This window comes from Triturus cristatus, chromosome 5_1 (genome assembly GCF_964204655.1).
Source record: "Triturus cristatus chromosome 5_1, aTriCri1.1, whole genome shotgun sequence".
NCBI lineage: Eukaryota > Metazoa > Chordata > Amphibia > Caudata > Salamandridae > Triturus > Triturus cristatus.
Genome location: NC_140587.1, coordinates 445,383,157 through 445,402,213, shown reverse-complemented (window position 1 = coordinate 445,402,213; position 19,057 = coordinate 445,383,157). Strand labels below are relative to the sequence as shown.

Genomic DNA, 19,057 nt, shown 5'->3' with positions numbered 1-19,057 from the left:
TAACAATCTGCTGAAACAGGCCCTAGCAAACAGCTCGGCTGCCCCCCTCCTGCACCCCCCCAGGGGCCAGCCGAGCAGTTAGCCAGGGCTGGTTTCGGTTCTCTGTCTGGGCCTGAGTGGAACCCCCAGCAACTGCTGGCAGTAAAGCATAAATGACTATTAAACATTTTTTACAGGAACATTTGTACCTGGACTAACTTTGTCAATTCTTTGGGGAAGTTCTTCCTGAACAGAAGACTCTGGACTGAAGACCCTTCTTTGGAAGAATGTAAATAATGGAGTTTATTCATTTTTAATTGGGAGACATTTTTGTCTCTTCAGTGATATGGCTGTTCGCGTTGCCTATGAAACAGATTACTCTTTTTTATTTTTTTTTATTTTTTTATCTCGTGCGTTAATTTGACCAGCACAACATAATTTGGGCCATCTTTCACATTCTTTGCTATGAGTAATATTTTTATATAATTGGGCCAACACCATTTAAGATTTTGTTTTTGGCAAACTGCTCAGGCTGTGGCAATTTTCTGTTTTGGTGTATGTACCAGAGTTGTGGTAAAACATACTTCATTTTGGCTGCTAAGATTAGTTTTTATTAGAATATTTAAAAGTCCATCTGCTTTTTCGTTACTTTGATAAATTCGTAATGGGCAAAGGTATTGTCTGAGGATATTAAGTTCTATCTTAGTCCGAACTGGTGTCCAGATTTTGTGCAACACAATTAGTTTAGGTTAGGCTGATTCTTTCATGTCTTAAGGGCCTACAGTAAATGGTGAGAGCAGGGATCATTCCGTGGTTGGGTCCCACAAATCAAAGAACCAACTAGTTAGGGTAAACCAATAGCAGAAGAACCTGCATCATCATAACTTCGCAAAGAGCATCCTTTCCCCGTAGAACTAAAGTAATTGGGAGAGAATCAACGAACTGTCATCAGTTGCACTCTTTGTATGTTGTCTTGCCACAGATGCTGTATGTGGGCAGTGAAAGAGGTGTTATGGAGAAAAGCAGGAATGGTGCTCTAGGCTGTTCATCAACAGATGGAGAGAGATTAAACGCTGAGCAGTAAGAAAGAGGAGGTGCCCTCTTCGTTCAAACTGTATATCCATAGTATTTGTTACTGACTCGTTTAATGTCTTGTGGTTATTTGGCCCAGGGATTCTGGAATTTGTAGTTTGTTTCCCATGGCTGCTGTTCAAATAAATAGCAAGGAAGACACATAATATGAGCCTCTGGTCGTGACATAAAATTAGAATTCTGGCAATAAGAACTTCAATTTAGAAGTCTTCTGAGTCTACTGAGAGAGTGAAACGGGGACATAGAGCAGTCAGGTACATTTTCTAGTTTGTCTTCCTGTGTTTGGTGAGGGGACAGGTGCTAGGTGCTAATAGCATTATTTCCAACCTACTGGTGGGAGTTATAACTTGTAACTGCCCTTCCCTGTTGCCTGTGGCTTTGACCCCAAATTGTGGGCATGTAATTACTAGTGGTTACCTCCCCATGCCCTGGGCATTAGTTACTGATAATGCAATGACTAACGCACAGTAGGAGTTAAGAATAACATCATGCATGCCATTTCGCTTGTAAATTTCTACACAAGATTTTATGAATGCTATAGTGAGCTCTGTGGATGAAATGTATATGGTTGTTCTTGGTGGAAGGATCAAGAACATTTTTCTTACTTGAAGCACCAATATTTAGTGAATTACATGCTTCTTGGGAAACCCAGAGTGGCAGGATACTACAGGGTATTTATAAAATGTCTGCTACTTGAAAATGTCTGGCCATCAACATCATTGCATGGAGGGAGGCTAATGAAGAATACAAATTTTAACGCAAGTTTTAGGTTTCCCTTTAAATGTTTGTAAATCTGATACATGTCTGATAATCTATGTCAAGTGTGTCCACAAGCAGCCTAGTTTATGACCCCTGGCTCTAATGTTAACTCGTCTTGAGGCAAAAAGCATAATAGTAGTATTCCTTGACCCCTGGTCTTGTGCTGCTCCCCAGCTGCTGCTGGCTAAGCTCCATAGTAAGATCCTCTTTGCTAAGTAGTTCTGAAGTGCCAGTTTGAGCCCGCAGTCCTGAGGTCCATTGGCCTCCTCATTGGTATTTTGGCCACATTCTTGTGCAATATTTTCCACCAGTAACAGTTGTATAAACTGGCCATTGGTTGAGTTGGCACTGTCTTGGCAGGTAAATTGTACTTCTAGTGGTGAGTTAAAGTTACTCTTAATACTTTTTGGGACATTGCCAAAGGCAAGCCCTTCTGAGCGCATCCGCGCCTGGACCACACCAGGAAATCTGGCCCTTCCACAAGTATTCCGCTGCAGAATTTCGTGCCCTGGACGGAAAAACAGCTGCTTCCTTGCATCACTTCACTCTACAGTGGGACCCTTCACCTGCTTCTGGTTCTCTCCATATTAGCCTCAAACACCATCCGAGCAATCACCGCCATGCTATCCCTGGAGGCCGAGACTGCCCCACAACAACTTACCTGGCTCAAGCTCAACACCAGATCACTGTTCAAACACACCACTGAAGTCTGGGACACCATCTCCACCCTTACCCCCAATGTGACCTTCATTACAGAGACACGGTTAACTCCGCATCTGCACCTGAGATTGCCGCAGCAACACCATTGGTTATAAGATGAAACCCTGCGGCCGCACCAACAGAAACAGAGGCAGCAGCGCCACTGTACACATAGGAATTGATCACCTGCACTATCTCTGACAAAACCACGTCAATCATAGAACACATGAATTTCCAGCTCTACAACGACAACACCACTATCGAAGGCATCCTCGCCAATACTACGAACCGGCCTCAGTGACGCTATCACCGAACTCCTCACCCCGCTCGTCATCTAATCCGAACACTACATCTTCCTGGGAGACCTCAAGTTCCAACTGGACAACTCCACTGATGCCAACTCCACCGACCTCTTCAAAAGACTGAACAACATTGGCCTTGAGCAGATAGTCACCGATCCCACGCACAGAGCAGGACACACATAGAACCCCATCTTCACGTCCGGCAACAGAATCCGATTCAGCCACACCTCAGAACTGCCCTGGTCGGACCACTCCAATGTACACTTAAGCTTCGCAGGACCAGCCTGTGCCGCCTTCAACTGACACAGTGCCCTCTTCCGCAGCTGGTCCAAGGTCACTCAGCAAGAATAGACAGACGCCCTCAGCACCACACAGCTCAAAGACACAACCAACTTGGACCAGGCAGTACAGATCTTCGACGACTGGATCACCTGCGCTGCAGACCGAGTCGCTCTTACCAAACCAGCCAAAAAGCACAGACCCTTCAAACAGGCCAGCTGGTACACCCTGGAACATCAAAACACAGATGCAAACAGCTAGAAAGAAGATGGAACAACAGCAGGAACCACACCGACAAAGCCACCTTCAAATCTGCTCTCAACAACTACCAATGACAAAGGTGCAAAAAAAGAGGCCCTGGGCCGATAGCGGCACCAACAAAGCCAAGAATTACTTCACCATCGTCAAAGAGTTCACCTGCCTGTTGGCTACTGAAAATGCCATCCCCCTCATCACAGGAACTCTGCAACGCCGTTGGCGACCACTTTCACAACAAGATAACAACCATCTATAAAAACTTTGATCCCTAACCCTCTAACATCCACAGCCTCTGATCGACCACCACCACCACCCGCTCACGCATGGGAACAACTCAACACACCGAACACTACCACCCTTATGAACTCCATCCACTTGGGTGCACCCAGTGCCCTCCCCTCCACGTCCCTCACCCCCATTGCCACAAATTCTTCAACCTCCGAAGAGACAAGATCAGCTGCCAACTCGCCACCATCAATGCCTTGATAACAGCCACCTTTCCAGATGCCTAGAAATGCACCAAGGTCAGACCACTCTTCAAGAAACCATCAGCAGAACCCAGCGAACTACAAACCTACAGCCCCATCTCTCGACTACTGTTCTCTGCCAAAGTCCTGGAGAAGGCCATCAACCTCCAACTCGCTGAGCACCACGAAACAAACAACCTACTAGAATCCTCCCAATCAGGCTTCAGAACCAACCACAGCACAAAGACAGCCCTAATTGCCACAACAGGTGCCACAACAGGTGACATCTGCACCCTACTCGACCGAGGACAATCAGCTGCCCTTATCCTGCTTGACCTCTTCACAGCCTTCGACACAGTCTTCAACCACACTCTTATCGACAGCCTATGCCAGATTGGTATCACAGATGACGCACTCAGTTGGATGTCATCCTTTCTCACGGGACGCACCCAGAAAGTCCGCCTCCCTCCCTTCATATCGCAAGCCAAGCACACCATCTGAGGCATTCCCCAAGGCTCATCCCAACCCTCTTCAACGTCCACATGACACCACTCGCAAACATCGGTGGAGCCCACAACATCATCTCCTACGCCGACAACACACAAGTCGTCCTCTCGCTCTCAGCAGACCCTGCCTCAAATAAGACCAACTTCCACAACTGCATGAATAACGTCTCAGCCTGGATGAAAAACAGCTTCCTCAAGCTCAGCACGTACATGACCGAGGTCCTGATCCTTGGCAAATACACCGCACTCTGGAACGACTCCTGGTGGCTGTCGGAACTCTGACCCAATGCCAAATGACCATGCCTGCAACCTCTGCATCATCCTCGTCAGTGAACTCTCCATTAAATTTCAGGTCAACGTCCTCTCCTCAGCCTCCTTCCACTCACTCTGCATGCTCCGCAAAATCTTCCAGTGACTCCACATCAACACAAGGAAGGCGGTAACATAGGCCCTCATCACTAGCCGACGATCACAGCAACGCACTCTATGTAGGCACCACCACCGAACTCCTGCAAAGATTCTAGATGATCCAGAATGCAGCCACCAGACTGATAATCGACCTGCCCAAGAGAACACACATCACCCAGCACCTGAAAGACCTCCACTGGCTCCTGATTCTGAACGGATGCCTTTTCAAGCTCCTGACCCAAGCCCACAAAGCCCTCCTTAACCAAGGACCCACATACAAGAACCATGCCTGCACTTACACAGACACACCAGGAACCTTGCTCTGCACACCTCGCCCTTACATAGATCCCCTCTAATGTGCTGCTGCCACGCTGGAGTACGATCCTTTTCCCACCACGCCACGAAAACCTGGAACACCCTCCCTCCTCCTCCACCTCCCCACTGCACCCTCGCTGACTGACTTCAGGAAGGGGCTGAATACCTGGCTCTGTGACCGAGACCTGCAGCAGGCACCTGGATACCCATCTGGGTGACAAGTCACCCTCGAAGTACAACCTGGTTGAGAAATTGTGAGTGGAGGACCTCAATTTCCCATTTTAAGAACATAATCAAATTATTTTCCTGACAGCAATGTTCATTTAAAAAGAAAACTGAGGCACTTGAATATCGTTTAAGCCTGGGCGTAGTTCGCGGAGTTCTGTGGAACTCCACGAAGTGCAAAAAAACCTCCACCGCACTATGTGAAGTTCCGCGAGCAGCAGAGTACATTAGATAAATGCCAGTTTGTGGTGATTTTCAGTGCCAGGTGCTTGTCCGCAAACGACACCATGCACAGCGCAAGCGGGCGCTGCTTCCTTTCTGCCGCTCGAGTAGATTTTTACTCGAGCGGCAGCTTTTCTCAATGCGAACGGACGGTTTCTCAACGTGAGCGGTCGCGAGCATACGCGACCACTCTCAATGAGAAATCTTACCGCCCACGTTGAGAAATCTCGCTGGGGGGTTGATTTTCCACGCTCATGTTTGCCAACTTGATGTTGATGATCATGAACGAGGAAAAATCTCGCTGGGAGGTGGATTTTCCTCACCCGCGCTCACCAACTTGACGTTGACAAATGCGACCAAGGAAAAAAAACTCCGCTCCGCAACTAGAAGCAGAGTTTTTTGGAATACCGCGAGCTTCGCGTAACGCGGAAAACGCTACAGACTCTGCGAGCGGAGTTCACTGCCCAGACTTAATATTGTTCTGACTTTGAAGAGGAGCCAGTGAAAGACTTTTCTAGCCACCAGAACATGATAGTTCCTTGGAAGTACAGAAACTCATTGGACTCGTAATATTAGTAATGCAGAACCAATTGGAGTGAGTGCAAACCTTGATGGAATGAGGATGAACTTTGAGGGGACTCGCTGTACAAGGAATGGCAGGAATAAATATTATGGGAGGAGGCCCTCTACTAGCCGTCACTCATTTCCTACTGATAATCTAGAAAGGAGTCCTTACTTTTTAAATGGACTTTCACCCAGGCAGATGTTTGGCATGGTTTATCATTGAGTCCTACATCCGACACTGCTACTGTTGCCTGGTGGTCTCAACCGCACTCTTGGAGAGAGCCCTTTGATGGTAGTCCTAGGGACCTGAAAGGGTTCTTGTTTTGAGAGGTTAAAATAGCTTTCAGTTGTATCCAAAACTCCTTTACTTATAGGGCACCTTTGGCAGATTAAAAACAGGGTGGGGTGTAAGAGGACACTCTTATTGGCTCCGACATCCACAGGTCAACATGTTTCAGCCGGTTAGATGTAGCCCAGAAGGTCACCAGGCTTTCATCAGGACCATACAGATCACCGAAGTTCTACATTGATTAGTCTCCATTATAATTCTATTAAAATTATGGGTGTGTTCCATTTAATTACTCCATCCACCCATTCACAATCACTATTTCACTGTCATTTCCCAACTTGTTATGTCACCCGGAAGTCTGGCTATTCTCAGTTACCCAAATTCTCTGGAACTGGGGGACGCATTATTAGACCGTATTAATTTAAAATGCATTTAATGTTGTAGTGTGATCCACTATACTCTAAATATGCAGCATTCTCAGCGTTCAGCCACCTCTGTCTGTAAAGTGACACGTTCTCTTGGGGGAAAACCCCGTGCTTCAACTACAACTAACTTTAATCATGTTGACATTCATGCGCATCCAGTGGGAGATAGAAGTGACAACCAAAATTCTATCTTGCACGTATTTAAAGTCAGACGGACCAAAGGGATATCACACACCCCATTAGAACCCACTTTTAAACAGGGTTGGAATTACCCCATAGTAAATTATGGGCTGGTGTCACCTGTGTCACACACTAAAACATAGGAGGAAATGATGTTTTACTTGCAACTAGTTATCCATTAGCAGAAAATGTATATCCAACAAGACCAGGTTGGACCATTGTTTTACTTACTGCTCTAAGGCGAACGCCTGGCATAACACCTACTTGGCTCTTCATAAGTCCTGCATGTTTGCATTTGAGGATAAGAGCACAAAGGCAGTTTCCCCATACATGATTGTGTTTCATATAGAAGGTGCGTCCCATGCCTGCCCTCGCTGTGAGCAGGTAAATGAGGATATTATACTTGTGCTTTGGCTTGCCCTCACTTACATTGATATTGGTGAGATGTAATGAATCACCTAACACATTGTACTGATGGAGTTCTCTCTAAAACATGAGAGGTATACGTCCTAAGACTATAGCGTAGGAGCAAGAAATACTTAGGCTTCTTATTAGCCAAAAGACTGATCACTCACAGATGGAAATCACCAGATCCCCCACACCTCACAGCCTGGATGCAGCCGTTCACTAACCTGGTGCAGGCGGAGAGTGTTGCCCTACATAGGGAAGACGCTTTGGGGGCCTGCAAACACCCAATAGCTATCAGCTGGGATGCCATTATGGCTGAGCTACACACTGATATACCTGATGCATCCACAACGCCAAATGCCCTGTGATGGAGAAGCTGAAAGTATGATGCGAGATGAGCTGCTCCCTGCCATTGCCTCCCCTGCCATGCCTGCTGCAGAGACCACGCAGGCCCCTCGCAGCCCTCTGCATGACTTCCAGTGATAGGGTTTCTTGTGACAGACACATGACATCAATTTAACAACCAGATGAGCAGTGCTGCTTGATGGGAAGGGGTTGGTTGTGCCGTTAGTGCTAGCATACCAGTTAATGGTAAAATGTTTTTTATTTTTATATGTTCCAATTATCCCTGATTGGGCTCCTCGACTGCTTATACCTGATATTGCACAACATTGTCTCCTGTGAACAATATGCCCTTACTTGCTGGAATTTCTCAATTGTATTGCTCTGTTCATTTTCATGTACTACATTTATGCCTTCTGCCTGTTTGTTCTCAACTGATTCTACAGATATTGTATGAGGCACTTTAGGCCCCTGCACTACATAGCTAAAAACGCAGCCTGCCGTGTAAATATTGTTTTATCCAATACATAATGTATAACTGACATTGCTATTCTATAATGTTTCCCTGGCATTTTTTGTAATTAGGGACAAAAAGTGCAAAAGCAATAAACCGATTTAAGCAAAAATATAGAGGTTGTGTCCCGCCAGAGTCATCACGTCATACGGTGCATATCTCTTGATCGAGTTCAGTATGAATCTTTTGAGGAACATCCATAACTCGTATGCATGACGTTTTGCTCCTCTCCAATTGCAAAAAGAAATTGCTCAAATGTATTCAATGTTTGTTGTAGTCTATTAGGAAACTAAGTTGTCTCTCCCCGAATCTATCCCTCTCCCCTTATGTGATTTGGGCAAAGAAGGGATGGGTGATAGGAGATTCCCACTTAGGGTAGAGATTATGAAAAGCAATGCTAGACAAAGCAAGAGCAATCTAACCGGTTGCACTAGAACTAGCTAAAGGCATAAGTTGCAGGGTAATTGACCGTGATGAATGTTTTCCAGTGGGTTGGCAGAATGATGACGGAAGCAGGGCAGGACTCATGGACCACAGTGATGAAGACGCAGTCTCATGAGTTTGAACATGCCTCATTCCTAATTGTGGGAGGTTGAATAGGTTATGCACGTTATGTGATGTTTGATCACATTGAAAACAAAGCAAGAATTTATAAGCAAAAAGGGAGATGCAAAACAAACTATTGTCTTTCTTTCCATAGCCAGTTAAATATGAGCGTTTTATTCCAACTGTTTGCCCATCATCAAGGATCTGAGTCAAAAGGAAAGTGTCTGATGCTGCGTCTTTTAAAATACTGCATTGATATTATGATTGACATCCTGGTCACCTTCACTTGGATAATGATGTTAATAGCTAGGGTTCTCTTATGCAGCACATACAATGATGGTGTACTGAGGAACTATACATACTTATTGTGCCCCTTGGTCTCTTTGTTGGGAGGTCAATACAATAGTTATGGCTTTTATAAAAAGTTTGTAATGGGAGCATGGGTGTGACCAGCAAGATGGCAGCCATCTTTTCCTGAACTCCAGAAGTCAACGGAGCAGAACGCTCATAAAAATAAATAATTTAAATATATAGTACCTGGAAAGGGCAGCAACAAGCATAAAGACCAGAGCAGGCAGTGTCTGACCGATTTTCATTTATCAGGGAGAAAAAGAAAATAAATGTGGCCAGATGGAGATTGCACTGATTTGTCTCTCCTTGTGCACAGAAACCATATTTGCATTCAATTAGAAGATAATGTTGAATCCGATGCTGCCCCCCTGGGAGGGTGTGGTGGGTGGGGGTCCCAGGTCCCGTCAGACAGAATAATGACCAGAGACATAGAACAGGCTCAGGGAATTGTGTCTTTGCTCCATGAAGAGCTAAAAGAAATACTGAAAGGCATGGGGCAAGAGTGGAGGGTGGACCTCAAACAATAAATGGTGGAAATCGTCTGACCTAATAACAGAGGGTGGATCACCTAGGACACTGACTAAAACCAGCGGAGGAGAAGCCCTCCTTGCTAGGACATTAAAGAAAAAAGAAATTGGGGTTCTCAAAGGCATAACTGACCAAAAACGCTCTGTATCTGAAAGATGTGATTACCTTGAACAGAGCTAGAAGTGATGTAAGAGAGCCAAATGTTCAAGTGGGAGAGGCAGATTTCCTGAGCTATAACACACTGTTCACCCGAATTCTGGTCCTGAAGGAAGGCGAAGAAGTAAACCTTGAGCAGATGCTCCAAGTGGGACCCACAACGGATCGGTCGGACAAGAAACCTAACGACATCCTGGCCACTACCACTTCATACACTCAGGAGAAAAGAATAATATGAGATGTGAGATAGCAAAAATCTGGTGCTCTTCAATAGAGGAACTGTACTGCTGCATCAGGGCGTAGCTCAGGATACCCACCTGAGGAGGTAATATTTCCTCCTATTGGTGGAAGCTCTAACCAAGACCAGGATAATGTTCATATTGATTTTCCGTTATGTGGTTCTCTTTCAGTTGAAAGACTCCTTCATTATTCAGATCCACAAAGCTTTTGAGGTGCTATGGATGGAACTTCTGGACCTCCCACACTTGAATAGGAGAAAGAACTCCAAAGGGAATCAAAAGAAAAACATCAGAATGGCAAACCCAATGAAGAGATGAAGGGGTAATGCAACCGACAGAGGGACCTGAAATAGGGGCACTCAGGCAATCCGCCCACGCCCAGAAATGATGAACAATAGTGAGAAGATGGCCAGCACTAACCGATTATAGACCTTCATCTTGGATATGAGAAAACAAATGTAAACATTTCAGAGGCTGCTCCACACTAGGGCAAATCAAAACGGGGAACTTCTGAAGCTATAGAGGTGAGCCATTCAGTGGTTAGGTGACACAATTTAAGATTTCGTTTTTATGTGCAGCAGTTCTGAAGTTAAAAAGGAAGAGGGGAAATGGAGGATTAAGGTTTAAGGCTTCCGGGGTAACAGATTGAAGGTCTCCTAACAAATACAAAGGCCAAGAGTATATGATGACAACGTAGCAATAATAATCATGATAAGCATCCCCAGTCTTATTAATTATTTAATGTCTGGGGACTTAGTGCCCCAGCAAAAAAGATACGAATAGTAGCACTACTAGAATGAAACACATTTGAAAGTAGGGGAAGCGAAAAGGACAAATACTAAAAAGAAATACACACATCTGCTACATGCCTACAAAAACCTGTGGAGTTGCAATTCTGTTCAGGCAGTGGTTGGCAATTGCTCTATTGGAGTTGGACTGACAAAGCAGATATCCTTTCATGAAAAGGAAGGTGAGGAGACTGATATTCACTAAAGAGATGCTGAATGCTTCTAATTAAGATCAGTAATGATTTATACAAAAAACACTTCACAAGCTTAATGGGTTCGCTGAGGGGCTGATTTTTCTTTGACTTCCATCAAATAATGAACAGCCGCTTAGACAGATCAGGCTCAAACGCAGAGAACACCAGTAAACTCATTCAGGAAATGGGACCTTCTATGGCTACCTAAACCTTGCAGGCCCCACAGACTTTATTATAGTCTAATAAGTAGCACATTCTTGAATATATGGGACACGATCAATCTACCCAAAGGTCTCATCTCGTGCCCATCGCATTAAACACCTATTCATTATAACCTTGGCCTTTCAGGGAAGGGCCCATGCCAGGTGGTGGGAGCCTGGTGTGTATGCTAGGAGACCTGTTTGCCAAGGGATGGATAAGTTTGTTTCAGAATTTCAAGAAAGCATGTCACATTCCAGAAGAGTAACCAGACTACTTTTCGCCTCAAATAGAAAAGAGGCAAGAGGGCAGAAAATACCTTTCAAGAAAGCAATGAACAGTTCTCCAGAACAAAGGGGGTCATTTCCACCCATCTTACCTGTACAGACCTATAAATGGCGACACACGATACACTCGTAAAGGCTCACTAATAAATATAAACCTGTGATCAGACATAGTATGAAACGACGAAGACCTGGTATATGTCTGCCGGGTGTGCCTCAGAATGACAAACTATGCCAACAAATCCAGAGACCATTATTCTGGGTTGCATCCAGAAGTGTGGTCATGCTTGCAACTGCGAGACTGAGGAATTATATCACCACTGTTGATTGTGATACAAATGGTTTTGACAGGAATGTGGAAGCAGAAAGGCACCACTTCTGAAGGACCAATGGTTTTGGAAAAACATGGGAACAACAATGAAATTATGATGGAAGAATGTTACGCCACCATAATTTAATGATGAAGACCACTTTCCACATTTTTGGGCTTCCATTTATTTGGCAAACAGTGGGTGCAGGTTAACACCGATTAGACCGGTCACACTTGGCAACTAGGCAGCAGATAAGGTTGAAGGAGATACCCTGGAGGATGGTGAGAGAGGTATTCAGTTAGTTAATGAGTGACTTGATGGTGTACTGTTACCTTGAATGTAGAGTGAAGGTACACATCATGTAACCAATAGCAAGAAGATATAAAAAGGTAACAATGGTTTTGAGGGTGGATGTCGGGAGGTTACGACTAAATTTGTCATTTCAGTAAATGTGGGATTTCAGTCTTAGAATTAAAAGAGCTCCAATGTTTTTGACCAGGATTTTGTGTAGGAGGGAAAGGGAGAATTTAGCATTACTTTTTGGAAATAATATGAATTTCATAATAAAGAAATGTTAAAGTGCTTCGCTTTATTGCTTTCTAATAAGAACCGTATTGTGTGTCTTCCAACAGAATATTTTGTTGCCGGAATGTTTCTACTCCTTTTTTGACCTTCGAAAAGAATTCAAGAAATGTTGCCCTGAGTCTCCAGATGTCACTGAGCTGGATGTGGGAGCAATTGTGGACTGTATCCTTTGTTCCAAATGTTTGTGGGTGAAGAGCGAGTTCTTAGAACAGCAGAATCCATCTCTTGGTTAGTCTACATTTGGTGAGTAAAACTACAAGCAACAATCATCAAAGAAATCATCCATCGTAGCAGAACAGGAAGGCAACGGGGGTGGAGTAGAAAGATGATGGCTTGCCCCTTTTTAGGTCTCGCCTAGGCAGCGTGCATGCGCTGTCTAGGAGGGCCTTTAGCCATCGGTCTTCACTTTTTTCAAGCACTGCACTTGTGCTTGTATCCAACTTGCGGGAAGGAGCAGCGGCGCGCGCTCTAATTGAAAACATATGGTCCGCACGCCGCTGCTCGCTCTCGCAAGGGGCATGCCAGCTTAAGCACGAGTGTTTAGCACGAGAGCTTCTTGTTTTAAATTGAAACACACACTGGTTTCATTTATTACTATGGCTCAGCTGTATGACACGTTCGTAAATGGTGTAGGAGGAGGCGTGTAAACTGCACTTTTACTAGTTATTATTTGGCATTAGACTTCCTTCTCCTGCAATAAAATGGCTTCTTTTTTCTAAAGCGCTATATACTGCACTTTCTAAGAGCTGTGAATTAACCGGTAAACCCGTTATGCATTTTAATGGGAGAGGATGTGGCGCTACTGTCAGAGCTGCTGACTTTGGAGCTGGGGAACCAGGTTCGAGTCTTGGTGTTGGCTCAACTTCCTGTGATTTGGGGCAAATCACTTAATCTCCTAGTGCCTAGCACAAAATGAATGTATCCTTGTGTAACGTAACTGGTGCTCACGTAATGCGCTCCAATACCTTTGGGTCAAGTTCGTGCTATATGAAAATGCAAAAATAAAATTGGCACTCAATTTACCGACTGCTAAAGGTTATCAGCTGATCTGGCCTAAGCTTTGAATTCATTACAACCGGATCGATGAGATTGCCAGCAGCGAGTGTTTAAATCACTAACCCATTGTGTCAGGCGAAGGGCTGCACATGGTTATAGAGTAGTATAAAGCGTGACTGAACAGGTACATAGCAGCATAAAATGCTTTATTTGCATACTTTTCTACTTTGTTTGTTATTCAAAGCATGCATGAAATGTATACACGTAACCGGATATAGGTTAATCTACACAACTGCCTTGCACTGACTGCCCTTTCCCGTTGGTTGCTTAACATTCTAAAAGGAGAAAACATTTTATTTTAATTTTTTAAGAACCGTATTGTTTTGATTTTTAGCATAAATAGTTGTCCACACATCTTTCCATCCTCAAGCCACCAAATACAGATGCATTTTAGTGAGTGTACAATGTGTGTGAATACATTTGCACCTATATGGGGGCATATATACTAATTGAAGAAATGCTCCATGTTTACAAAGATTTGCAGCATTTCTACTCTCACCTTGCACTAACGCACTGTGTGCAGCCTAGTGCCAGCACAGACACCTTTGTGGCATAGTACAAGGGTGCCTGGGATAGAGGGAAGATTGTTTTACTACAGGAAGAAACACCTTCCTCTACAAAAGCAGTCCTTTGAGGCATTTTCCTCTTTCAATGTGTGATGCAAAATGCATCACACATAAGAAGAGGAAGTACCAGGAAGAAATATACTTCTCTTCATTACACCTCATTGGGGAAGGTGTAGCATTTTGACACATTTCCAGGTTTACTAGCTTTAGTAAATCTGTGAATGCGCCAAAATACATGGGTGGATGTGGGAGAAGGCCATGGAATGCCTCTCAGCTTAAAATGTAACATAACGCAGGGAAAGCCACTGCAGTGAGTTACATTGTTTTACAAAGCCACGCAAGGTGGCGCAAATCACCCTTTGCATGGCTTTTCAAATATTAATGAAGACTTCGCGTTGTCCTAATCTGGGCTGGAAGTTGGCAGGGGCAGCTACAACACCCTCCCGAGGTCGTTGCTTTTTCAGACTCATGGTGGGGCTTCTTCAGCTTAGGCGCCCGTTGTGCCGCCCCCGCCCGTCGCTGCTTATAAGACAGTGAAAAACGTAGTGCTTAACCCGGCTTGTCTTTTGTTTTCCTCTTTTCATCTACATGTAAAGTGATTTCATAAGGGTGCATAATTTGTAAAAAAATAAATAAGTGTGCTGCATGGCAAAATACTTATAAGGTCCCAAAGGCGAGACCTATTGGCTATGCAAATGCTTGTTGGTATTGCTACTGGCTTTTCTTTGCCTATTAAGATGTGCTTCAAAAACAATTGCGTGTGAAAGGTGCAGAGCTATTCATATAAGTAAACAGAGAAGAAACATTGACTTAGCTTCTCTTACCTCCTTAGTTGGCGCCTTACTTAGTATGGAATCTTAAAAATGACTGAAGTCTATGACAGAAAGTCATGTCTCAGGCATGTAAAGTCATCATTGCACGCAACTCGCTCCAGTAATAGCTGGTGAATTGTATAGCAGTTTGACAGCTTCATAGCATTATTGTGCAGATTTGGGCAAGGGGGGTGGAAAGAGGTAAACTACAAGGCTTGTTGGTTGTTATTGCTTCTTTTCATGTATAGAGGTGACTCATACCCGAAGGATAATGAATGATTAAAGATGTTGGAGATGGTAGGTCTGTTCCTTTGGTGCTGCTACTTACTTAATTGGAATTTCTGTTTAGTAATTTGAGTTGCTAGCTGGGATTGGTTGCAGTCAACCATTTTTGTTGTCCACTCGTAAATTGGAGTTTGTGAAGGAGCGTGGATTTTCTCACTATTCGATTTGAAAAGGTCAGACATATTTTATAGTCTATATTGAAACAATAATGCATTGTACATGGGAAGGGACCCTTCAAGATCATGCCTCCTGAAGTGTGACGATGACCACACATATACAGCAACGCTCTGGACTGTGCAGACCCCGCCCCCCTCTCCTGAATGGTAGAAACCTTCAGATCCACAGTTATGAACTTTATGCCCCAGTGTCATGTCCCTTTTGTGGACTTATTTTGGCTGATCACAGCACAATTATAGGCTTCCCTCTGTACTCTTAATGATCTACCTGCAGTACAAGATTAATCATGCAAAGAGAGGAAAGATCTCCGACAGATCTCTGATTTGTGATTTCAGGGATTACATTGAGCTGACAAAGTGGTGTGTTTAAATGAAGCCAGCTAAAGTATAAATGTAAGGCATTTATAATGTTTAAAACCAGTCTAACTTGACAAAAGTTTTTTCATCACTTTAAAAATAATTGCCATAGTTTGTAATCAATTATGTGACGGTCACCCGCGAGATTGGTTGTCACACCTGGAATATTTCAAAGATTTTTCTTGTTTGCTGACTCCTACGTATTAAAAAATGTATGCTTCTTCTTGTGCTCTTTATTTGCACTGATGATCAGAGAATATAAATTTGTTGTTGTTTCTGTTGAAGACGTGACAGGAAGCTTGAGAGACCAGAAATACTTGATGATCAGAGAATATAAATTTGTTGTTGTTTCTGTTGAAGACGTGACAGGAAGCTTGAGAGACCAGAAATACTTTATTAAGCTTTAAAAGTAAGAACATTTTCATCAATTGTGATTATTCAGTGAGCTAGGTGTGGCGAGGAACCAGTGTGTAATACTGTAAGCAGTGCTTAATTTCAAAGAGTTGTCGGGCCCAAGGTGTTACACATGGGTACACTGCTGCTGGCACAACCCGGATTCCACTTTAAACTGGAAGATAAAGCTAATCTTTTATCATTTGTTACAATACATATGAAATAGTTGCTTTAAAACACACACAAAGTGCCACCATGTGGTATTTTCTTATTAATATGTGCCAGTGTTTACAAAGAAGTGCCGGTGCTGATCACCAGCAACACCAGCACAACTTAAGCACTGATTTAGTTCATTATAGGATGTCTCGTCCATCATACTGCTGGACCTTAGTGCCTGTTGAGCGTCTGAGTTTGTGCAGCCTTCTAATAATTTTCATTTTTCTGAGAGTTTCCTCTTTGCAAATTGGGAAAAATGGCTTATGCAAAATAGGCAGATTTTTCAAAATTGGGCCTCCATGTTTCACAAGATAGGTTCCTATTAGACAACTTTATGAAACAGTTTAAAATCTTTGTACAGTCCACAAAAATGTTGTAGCTTAAAGAGGCTTCAAACCACTCTCCAGACATACAGTTAATAAATGTTCTTTTTACCAACCAAAGCTATGTCCTTTTTTTACTGAAAAAGCAGAGAAGTCACACATTTTAACCACATTTGGCTGAAGTGGCAAACAAACTGTTGGGAGGTGTACTGATGGTCCTCCACCTAGGAGGTGCACAGTTAGTATACTGAGTGCCTTTTTGGAGTGACCATGGGGGTCTGATGCTGGTCACACCCCTGTTACCACTCTGCAGCTGAGTACAATTCCACAGTGCACCTACATTCCAGGGGAGGTTGGGGGCTCCATGCCTTCTTTTCAAATACAGCTAGTCCTCTGCCTGCACTGCCATATGGAGAGTATGATTGAAAGTGCTGCTACATGTGTCACTGAAGCATTGCCCCTTGCACAGGTAAATTTGTTAATTTTTCGTCATCGGGTGCAGTGTCTACTCGCAGTAAAGGTATATTGTGACACTGCCGGGGATTGTGCACCCAATTAAATGCTGTTGTGTTTGGTTCTGTTCTGTGACCAGGGTATAGCCTCTTCCTTCACAATATTCCATGGTTTCAGGCTACATTTCTCATAGTAATGTTGGTCCATATGCTTCTTGTATGACCAGTATTACTAAATGGTTATTTTTACTCTTGAACACTCCAATAAGAATTACCACCAATTCCAAGGTACTCCTCATCAGATACTATTACCTGTCTGATGGTATGATGAGCACATTGCTATGAACCTTGGCTACTTTGACAAAGTTGTAAAATCTATTTAACTACCTGGCTAACCCTTAGACTTGCGTCCTATCTTAGTTTAGGAAAGGTGTTTGCAAATCACTCAAAAATCTCTGGTTACTCAGTGTGACAGTTTCTAACTTCTCTGCACAGTGTGGAGGAAACGGTCAAGAGGACCTCTGAGAAGTTGTATTTGGATTGTAGGGTGGGAAATTTGAATTGTAATTGCATTCTATTAACTAATTGTGGGAGAATTGGTGAGGAGGGATAGAAAATAACACGTGAAGGAATAAGTGCATATATAGCAGGACAATAGTCATGCCAACGGGGCCCTAGAACTTAATGACAAAGAGGATAGTGAATAAAATTCCTTTTACAATCCTTATCTTAGGTCTCTGATCAAAGTCAAGAGGCTTTCTTATTCTAACTTCTAAAATAAATTGATGACCTTTTGGAGTATGAGCTAATAATAGGAGGCAACTTAAATATTTCCATAGAAGGCAACAAGTGCTTATTCCAAACAGCGACTGTCTTCACAAATTCCTCATCACATGTTCTGAAAGAGAATTTACATTTGTGATACTGTTGGACATATTTAATAATCAAGGCTACTAAATCTTTTCTCATGTCCAAGGAAGCATCTTCCTTTCTGCATTGACAGAAGCACTCATTAAAATATACCACTAAATAATAGTGTTCTTTTCAACATTCACCTTGAAATTCATGATTAGAGACAAGCACCACTTGACATGAAGAGAAGAAGGTATTAAGAGAGTCAGTCCATAATGTTTAAGTCTAAAGCTGATAGCAAGTGTTTCAAAGAGGATTCTGGAGAGACTTTGCAATCCACTTGGCGGTACAATTATAGGGCCGTCATCAACTAGAAATTAAATTGTCCTGGAAGCTAACACGAAGAGAACATGGAATAATGTCACATAAGTGTTTTGGGCAAAAACGACACGAGGCGGAAATCTTGCACAAACCGACTGATGCTGAATGAGCACAATGTAAGTTGAGGAACATAAACCGAGAAAATAGTAAGGTGTTTGAAGACAAGATGAAAACATTTTCAGAAATATTGACTAAAGCAGACACTGACATATAGAATAAAGTTACAATGAAAATAAAGACTCGATTGGTGGCAAGTAGAATCCAGCCGCGGCCCGAACAGGAAAGAGCGGTGGGGCGGTAGGACCAGGAGGGGGGGGGGGAGGGGGATTGGATTTCGACAGACAACGAGGGAACATTATTTCTTTAATTCTCCATCTTGGTCGTCTGCCAAATTCCCCCCCCCTTCACCCGGCCCTACTGCCTCACCCCTCTAATCTGCACGGGCCGCTACTGGTAAAATCACTGAGAGGAATATTGCAAACATTTCTAATATTCCACCTATCCCCCTTAAACTGATAGACGTTAAAATGTAGTGCATAGGGGCATACCTGGCCCCACTTAAGTAACGTACAATATCCACAGCCCAGAAATAACTTTAATCACCTTTACAAAAGAAGACTTTAGCCCTTACTTTGAGATGAGTTTATGGGTGAATTCTGCAATTTATTTAATCACTTTATTTTTTTGAACCCAGGCTGGACCTTTTAGTTGTTTTCATTAAAAGCCATGTTTTCACTAGAGCCAGGCTACAAGCATGTACCGCTTATAGGTCAAA

General features: G+C 43.5%; 1 protein-coding gene across 7 annotated transcripts in view; it reads left to right on the top strand.

The window, feature by feature from the left end:
• Positions 1 to 19,057, top strand: part of ESRP1 (epithelial splicing regulatory protein 1) — a 365,555-nt gene that overhangs the window by 86,612 nt on the left and 259,886 nt on the right. For all 7 annotated transcript variants that reach the window (XM_085605242.1, XM_085605240.1, XM_085605244.1 and 4 more), the window contains one exon: positions 12,461 to 12,575. In XM_085605242.1, the coding sequence (XP_085461368.1) occupies positions 12,461 to 12,575 (115 nt within the window). The remainder of the gene's footprint in view (positions 1 to 12,460; positions 12,576 to 19,057) is intronic.